The sequence below is a fragment of the Nipponia nippon genome, unplaced genomic scaffold, assembly GCF_047370975.1.
Source record: "Nipponia nippon isolate SJK-2023a ecotype South Korea unplaced genomic scaffold, ASM4737097v1 scaffold_25, whole genome shotgun sequence".
In the NCBI taxonomy this organism is placed as follows: Eukaryota; Metazoa; Chordata; class Aves; order Pelecaniformes; family Threskiornithidae; genus Nipponia; species Nipponia nippon.
Genome location: NW_028262342.1, coordinates 2558663 through 2567500, shown reverse-complemented (window position 1 = coordinate 2567500; position 8838 = coordinate 2558663). Strand labels below are relative to the sequence as shown.

At 44.2% G+C, this 8838-nt stretch overlaps 1 protein-coding gene across 3 annotated transcripts in view; it reads left to right on the top strand.

Moving 5' to 3' along the window:
- Window positions 1-8369, top strand: part of LOC148055247 (uncharacterized) — a 145240-nt gene extending 136871 nt beyond the window's left edge. For 2 of the 3 annotated variants that reach the window (XM_087761648.1, XM_087761645.1), the window contains 2 exons: window positions 6499-6661; window positions 7098-8369. In XM_087761648.1, the coding sequence (XP_087617774.1) occupies window positions 6499-6562 (64 nt within the window). In that variant the 3' untranslated portion in view covers window positions 6563-6661; window positions 7098-8369. Of the gene's footprint in view, window positions 1-6498 lie in introns of all 3 variants that reach the window. The other variant, XM_087761649.1, reaches the window with a different exon arrangement.
- The last annotated feature ends 469 nt before the right edge of the window (window positions 8370-8838 follow it).

The following is an 8838-nucleotide window of genomic DNA, read 5'->3' as shown; positions in this document are numbered from 1 at the left end:
GTACAAATAGATTTTATTCCAAACAAAACCTCTTAGCATTGATTATATGTATTGGAACAGCAATGTGTGCAAAAAATTAGATAGAAGGGCAAATCCCTGCTTCCACATACTAAGGAGGCAATGGAGTATGTCCCTCGTGCGTCAGTCTTTCTCATTCGTGCTCTGAAACGGCAGCCTTCGGGATGCTTGTCAAAAGGGACCTCGTACAAAGCAGGCAGGTTCTCACCCCACTTATCGTTTCCAAAACACGCTACTACAGCACATCAGTTCGAAACAGCAGAATTCGGATTATTTCCTCAAAGGGCTGTGCTTTAAAGCAACAGTTGTCATGAATATCAATCTTTAATTTTCTATTGTACTTTCTTGCTGCTCTCTAAAGCATTTCGTAAATGAAAAAATGCGTTAAGCAGTACTTTGTCATCAAAACACTGAGAGACAAAAGATCACTTTTCAAATTTGTCAGCATTAGATTATTTTAATGAATGTCATGAATAATAGCAAGCTGTATTTCTTTTTTTCCCCAGATGTTAACTCTGTTCTCCTATTAATACGTATGACTTCCTTTACAAGGGATTTTACATAATTCGAACCAAATAAATTAATACAGGTGATAAATGACTGCTGGGAATGTACTTTTAAGGTTAGTTCTCTACAGTCTTTTACGCAGTGGTGGTGGTGGAATCAAGGGGGAAGGGATATTTTGCCCCTTGGTTTTCATTTAGAGCTTGCTTTCTTGAACTCATTTTCACAAGCTCCGAGTAACTTGGTCTGACCTTATTCCTGACCCTGCTTCGAGCAGGAGCCTAGAGACCTCCTTAGGCCCTTTCCAACCTGAATTTTCCTATGATCCTAAGAACAAACACAGATAAGGTTCCATTACATTTCTGTGAATGTTACTAGATCAAATTTATGGCAGCTATGCTGTAGTGATTTTTCTACACAATACAAGGTCTTATTCACGTTTCTAACTTGCAATCGTTTAACTGGCCTGAAGGGATTAATTGATTGAAGTTGAAATTCCAATGACCTTTTATTCACCGGACACATATAGCGAGCCAAGGTTTAAAAATGAAACTTGGCTATGGTCACTGCCTGTGCCCCAAACCATGTTTTCTACTGACAGTGCGCCATACTGGAGACATGTGATGGTTGGCCCACTTTTCTCCACGCATTCAAATTGTCCGTTTCTTCCTTATGCTGATGCGTGTAATTTAGGAATTTTAGGTACAAACTGGATGAGGAAACACCTGCAAATTTCCACAGTTTACTTCTTACATTTTTCTTCAGTTATTCAGATGCTCAAATGTATCTTACGCAAGCCCCTTAATGTAGAAGAGATGTCCCACTCAGGACAACACGGGAGGACATATACATACATTTTTACCCAAAGAAACATCTTTCTCAATGCACTTGACAATAATGCGTCAAGAAACCTCAAATTTAGCTGTAGTGCTACAGAATGCAGCAGGCCCTTTAAAGACCTAAAATGCAATAGAAGCTTACGCAAAGACCTTCAGATACTCTTGTACTTGGAGGCTGGGGAACTGAAGACACTGCCTAAGACACATTCTTCTTGCCCTGATCGCTTTGCCTCAGGCTCACTGAATCTTAAGTGAATTTATGAAGTATATTTGGTTTTGCCATGCTAGAACCACCTTTTGTAATTATTTCTAGATGTAACTCTGAAATTATTCAGAATTGGAAGAGTGACCTATCGATAAACAGCTTGCATTTTCCATAGAAAGCTGCGACTAGGGAGCTGGTCTTACAGAACAGATAGTCTAGTGACTTTTTTGAGGTGGATTCTGTCATTTGAGGGCCATGGCACAGCTGGTTTTGAGCAGACAGAAGTTGTTGATGTAGAATTACTACTTCCACAGCTGGGAGAGCTGGTTCTGTACTGCTCTGTACTGCTAGAGCTTTGCGTGGAAAAAATCCTCAGCACAGAACAGTGAAATGAAGCTGTCATTACTGACCTTTAAGAACTAAAAAATTTCTGTGGCTGAGAGTGCCTTGCTGAACTCAAGAGTGGTTTTGTGCAACAGACACTTGAATGCAGTCAGTGGTATCTGGATGCGTCACAAGTGTGTATTTACTCTTAAACTACTGAGAGAATAGCTACTTTAGATTGGCAGAGCAAAAACATCTGTGAATAGACTGTGTGCAGGCAATTTACTACAGATAATGTTTCAGAAAAGTGCTCTTGCACTGCTATTTAGTGAGATTGGCATGCCTGCGAAATGTCATATTATCTTCCTGATTCCTTTTCTCCTTCTCTCATGAATGAGGCACTCTCCGTATTTGCCTCAATGAAGGCTTTGTTTTTCTCTTCAACATTCAGCACAAACTTTCTGGTGACCAGAATGAAAAATGCTATCATAACAGAGACTTTTCTTCTCGTACTGCCAGTTTAGGCATCTTGCTTGCTGGCGGATGGAGCTGAGCATTTACTGAAAGCATTTGGATAAATCCACTACCTTTTTCCTCTACGGGGCCTGATGCGTGTGTCCCACCGATAATGCTTTTGGAAAGATCATTCTGATACTATGTGTAAGACTTGAGGACTTTTCACTTTTTGGGGGGATGCTTGGGTCTGTCGTATGGCATACTTTTTTCTTTGCTCCACACAGGACAAACGGGGAGGCTTGTCCAAGGCCACAAAGCACGAGTGGCAGTTCTCAGTACCATTGCTGTGTTTTACTGACAGCCCAAAAAGAAGGAGGCGGCCCAGCTTACCATTGCGACACTTGGCATTATAATCTGTCACACTGATAGCCAATTTGGGATTACACGTTCAGAGATCAAGAGGGCCTAATAGGGAAGTATATTTAACTGCTAAACTCCCTGTCCTTGGTAATTCAGAGAGACTCGGTGGAGAAACACACACTACTCAAGGGAGTTTCCATACGGGGACTTCTGTAAATGTGTCTCAAAAGCATTTTCTAATAATAAGAGAAATAACACGGGTGACTGTTCCCAGAGTCTATACTGATGTGCGGAGATGTTTAATCTTCTGTGATTGTGGGCTGCATAGATAATACAGACAGACAATGATAAGAGGCTTTCTTTTTTCTAACTCTCTGCTGCACTACAGATTCAGTCGGGGGGGGGGGGGGGAAGCCTTTTGATGGTAAATAATTGAAATGGAAATACTGCCTGAAATTCACTTATAAAGCCACTAAAGCACAGTCACCATAGGAAAAAATAAGGGCTATCTAAGCAAAGGTTGTATGTCTATCTGATGCATCTGTTATAAAATGAGGGAACTATTTTTAGCAGAATATGGAGATCCATTTTCCATGTGCATGCAAAAGAGGAAGGAGAACCAGCGTGGCTGAAAACACTGGGGGCGGCAGATACATCTTTAGCAAAGCGAGCGGGTGTCGGGAACAGTAAACAAGGAGAACATGGGAATAGGTGGGAAGTCGGCATTCCGGCAGTCTTAGAAGCGTTTGACTAGAAGCGCATATTCAATGCAGTTGATCGGATGGCTAAAATACAGGAGAAACATCTCAAAAGAGGACGGGGGAGAACAGGAGCTTTTGACCTGTGGAAACTTCTCCTATTTCCGTATTATCTCTAGCCTAAATGCAGAATGAATAATTTCTTCCAAGCCTTACTACTGTACAGATGTTACTGCAGGTGGCACCATCTCTGCCAAAAAAAGCTTGTAAATATGCACAAGGAGTGTATCCAGTTAGGTTTAACTTCCAAGACAGTTGTTCAAAACAAATGAAATGAAAGAATGCTACATGTTTCTCTTTGCTTCCCATACCTTCCCCCTCCGCTGGAACTCAGAGTTCTCCAAAAGAAAAGTTGTGTTTTCACCCATCATCCCAGGCACGTATGGATAACTTCATTGGGAAGGCGAGGCATCTGCTCTACCAGAGATCCAGGAAATATTTTCTAAATTGTATCACAGTAGAACGAAAACCTTCCTTGAGCTGTAGGGTCTAAGAGAAAGGAGGTTATATATGGCATTGTTTTTCTGTTCTCTAATGGAAACTATTGTCTGACTTTGCTACAGCCGTGGTTCTCTAATTGTTGGAAGTAATTTGCCCAGATTAATGCTCTCTGTTCAATTCATTTAATGTGACTTAATTTCATAACACTACAGGCTTTATCAGTAGTCAAAATAACCCCTGGAAAACCCCAGGAGGCAAAAATGCTTGTCGAGTTTAGCTGTTGAGGCTGGATGATGCTGCTTTGTGAAAAATGAAGTAATTGTGAGGAGAAGAACCATCAGCAAATTACTGGGTCTGTCAGAATTCTTTGTCTTTCTTCAGACGTGTTATTCGGTCATAACTTGGCTTTTATTTTTCTGTTTATCACAATGCCTTTTTTTGTGTCTCTGGTAATATGGGAGTACTGTGAGACTTCCCTAAGCCTATACTACGAAGTATCATACAGTTAGTTACCCATAAAAAAATCCACGCCTATTTTTTTATGGGATTGATTTTGGGATATTAGCTATTGCAAAGATGCACATAAAGGCACAGATATTTTGTGTTTCAACTTCATGTTGAGAGTGTCAGCTTACATAAGGGTTTTTTTTTCCCTAAAGAGAATTGTTTTTGTAGTATGAACAAGTATCCTTAGGTGCCCTGTGCATAGCCAGTATGGTTGTTCTCGTTAGCTTTCTCTCCAAGTTGTTTGCAATAGCTATAGCGAAGGAATTGTGTGTAGTTGGGAATGTTCTCTGCAATACCTTTTCTCCCTTAGCTGTTGTAACGTATGCTCCCAGTTCTGCCCTGGAACCCATTTACACCAGCAATAGCTACCAGTCAACTGTCTTGCCTTTGACTAATCAGTCTGCTGATTCTGAATGCTAAAAGTAACCTTTGATGTGAGTTAATATTACCTCACAGGTAATTCAACATTGTTTTGACCCCTTTTTTCCTGAGGCTGGTGATACGAAGCACTGTTCGATGCCTTTATTCAGGATAGGAAAAGGTCTCTGGAATTGTAAACAGGTTCAACATGTTAGTAGTGTATGAGACTTCTCAGAAATACCATTTTGCAGCCAGAAGCTACTATTCTGCACCACCACCACCCCCCAAAAAAAAAAGAAGTTGTAAAACTGTAACAGCATTTCCAGGTTTTCACACGGCTTTAGTGGTTATTGCTTAGGGTTGATGGTTTAGCCTTCAGCGTTTGCCATATATTGCCAGGAGTTTACGACTTAGAGGATATTGCTATGATCAAGGGTTATGGTTTATCGATCACTGTAGTCTCAGGCCTTATGGTTTATCATTTAGGATTCACGCTCTATGTTCAGCGTTTCGTGGTTTGCTAAAGTAAATTACAAACTCCTGAAAGATACAACTCTTGAACTCTAACCCTTAAGTAAGATTTGTAATCTTCTTCCCTCACGATCCAGGGTTCATCTCTCTCTGGTCTGATTCAAGACCTGGTTTTGATTGCTTCGTTACATGCACTCAAACTTCTCAGGGAATTAATTGCTAAGCTGTTGGAGAGAGCAGTGAGGAAGTAGATACTGTACAGCCATGCGAATAGTGGAAGCAGAGACACGTGAGCCTGAAATGGGCTGGGTAGTACCTCAAGGATTTGAGAAAGAGGGTTCGTGGTGGTTACCCACCCACAGGCACCCAGAGAAAGCATTGAATTAGTAAAAATCTCAATAATTTTGAAGGAAAACTTGAGGAATTGGCAGCTAGCATCTCAGAAACACCAGGAGCAGAAGCCAATCCTTCTCTGCCTGATAGCTGCCTGGGCAGTGGCAATTCTTTGGATTTTGTTGGCATGGTCATGGGAGAAACAGGCAGTGAGCATATTAATGCTTATCCTGCTAGCCCATTAAATCCTAGTTCTTGTTTGTATGTGATAATGATTCTGCTTTATACTCCTAACTTGTGTAGGTGCTCCTTGTGTGCTGCTTGCACACGGTACAAGTTGTCCTGGACAAGCTGTCCCGCGGACAAGGTTGTGCAGTATCTCCGAGGCCACTAAGGGGTGTAGGAGGGAGCGCTCCCAGATCTGTTGGATTACTGTGGGGGCCCTGGGGATCCTTTGGTTGGGGGAGTGGGCTGGGTGGAATCGAGATAACACACAGATCAACACCCCTGCTCCGACCGGTGTTTTCTCCTCCTGTGTCAGGGACCGTGTGTTAATTGATCCTCGGCCTCCTCTTCATTCGTCTAATGAAGCCCACAGAACAGATCAGACACTGGAGTGAGAGAAGGGGTGGGAAGGGGTCAGATGGGACATCCCTGTGTAAACCCAGCCTAGGTATTTCTCTTTTAAGAGGTGCTCCTGTGGAGAGAAAGGAGAGGCAAGAAGAGACTCTCCTGTCTCCTGAGATTCCCCTTCCTCCTTGAGTAGCCACATTCAAATCGATACATACAATAGTTTATTTGAGCGCCTTTATGCCAGGGAGCACAAAGCACTCAAAACTGAACCTTGCCGGAGCCTGGGGCAGGTTTTTCCTTGCCTGTGGTGGATAAGGGCCACGGCAAGGACGTTCCTCCTTGTCACCAGGATTTCTCTTGCCCACCCGCTGAGGATGACCCTGCCAGACGGTGCTAGGGCAAGGGGAGGATGACACCACCAGCAATGGCTGCAGGCGTGGACTGGGCTGAGCTGTCTGATCGGGGAAAAACACGAAAGGAGGGGAAAGGAAGACCGTCTGATGGAACAGGAGGTGGGTTTCTGTGCAGGAGTAGCTTTTTGGAGAGAGTATGGGGGCAGTGGTTTTGAGCTTACTCAAGCCAACTTGCTGGTGATGATTTCCTTATGCTCGTTACTTCTTAAGGAGAAGGAAAAAAATTGTATTACATGAGGACCAAAATTTTGATGTTAAATTTCCTAAGCACCAAAGATGATGCAAGCAAACAACATATTAAAAAACCAGCAACCTCAAAGTCAAACACAAAGGAAGAGATCCTAAGCAGAGCCTCGTCAACAACTGACAGTAAAGTCAAAACGCATACAGCATTGTCTGATAAAGCCCTAGGATGTCTACCAGACCACTCACCTCTATTAAAAAGAACTATTTTATTTTCTGTTTAGTCTGTGTCTTACTTCAGAAATTATTTAATGTATTTCTTCTCTGCACTAACCTGCGATTTTTATTGCAGACATTTTTCATGAAATCTAGGTATAACTGCTGTCACAGTAACCCTGTGAGACGGGCAACGTGGCAGAGGAAGTATTTGTAGAGTGTGAGTGGACGACTCAGAAGTCGGCGTAGCACGACACACAGCCTCTACGGTCTTAATTTCTTCCTCCACAAACTTCGTGTCAGCAGCAGGACTGCAAAATGACAAGCTGATTTGTAATGAGAAAGAACAAGAATCTCAGAACACTGAGAAGGACATTAGAACTTACTGTCGCCTTATTGTCTCTTCAAGATAAAGGCTGAAGTCACTTTTGATGCTTGGCTTCCACTTGGCATACATATTTTCAGTCTATGCTTTTAATTTAATCAGCAGAGATGTCCGTCTAGCACTTGTCCTGCACAGCGTTAGCGCCGATATCCATTAAAAATGAAAGAAAATAATCTATCTGCATAGCGATACCACGTTAGACAACAGTACAGAGATCTAATTCGGGACACCTGTTTTAGAATTGAGTTGCAGTCACAGCAACACTGGTGTTTTTAGGGTACCACTTAGGAAATGAGCGTCTAGCTTGCAGCCTGCAGTGCAGCAAAGCGGAAAAGAAACAACTTTTCAAGCGGGAGATGGGTAAAAGCTTGCACCCTGACACCTGGCTGGTACCTCAAGGCACCAGAAGACCGGCCTGGAAGTGCAGCCCATTCCTGCCTTCAACACTTTGGCATCCCTCGGTCACAGCTCCACCGCTGCTCTTGAAGACTTCGAATCCCCTATCTGTTCACTTCCTTACCCTTCCCAGCATCTCCCACCAAGTTCCAGACCGACAGCCATCTGTCGCTGTCTTCAGACATGCAGCCAGCGTTTTCTCATGGCATCCCATCCTGATTTCTCAAAGGCATTCTCATCTTCGAACATTGAACAAGTCTTCCCTTAGAATGGCTTAAAAACCATCCCAATCCCTCCTCTTGTCGTCAAAACTCTCACAAAGGCCATTCTTTTTTTCTGGAGGGCGTGAGGGGTGAGTAGGGCTAGATCTTGGCCAGGGCTGCTCTGTGACAAACGCACGTGGAGGGGAATGGGAGATGGGGCTGAAGGAACAAGGGGTGTGGGCTTTTATCTCCAACGAGGTCCCTGATGTGTCCACTGGGGTCCCCTGCAATGTCCTTGAAGACAACGCTGCTTCTGGGGTCGCCCAGGACTTCTCCTGCGATGTCAATAGCCACAGGTAGTACCCAAGGCGCTGTCACCCACGCGTGCTTAGAACCCCTCAGGTAGGTACCCCCCTCCCGACCTGCTCCTTGCAAACTCGGTCAGCCTGAGGGCTCTGCAGGTGGCCCTCAAACCAGCCCCCGAAGCCCCTAGCCAATAAAACCTGCCCCAAGACCACCACCAACCTCTGAAGTCCCTGGACCTCAAAACCACCCCCAAACCTGAACCAGCCCCCTCCTACCATCTCAAAACTCCCCCTACGCCCTGCCCAAGACCACCAATGCCTCTGACAGCACCCCTGAAGCCTGCTATAACCCCCTCATCCCCAGTCCTGCCTTCATTCCCCTTAAGTCCACCCCCAAACAATGCTCCAGTACTCACAGCAACCGCAAACCACCCACAATCCGGCCCTCAAACCCCTACGACTCCAGGTGTCTCTTTATCTCCCTTCACTGGTCGGAGTCGGCCTCTTGGTGCCCACGTGGTCCTCGGTCCCGTGCCACAGGAGAACAGGGCGGATGGCCAGACACGGCCGGGACCGAGGCACAGACCA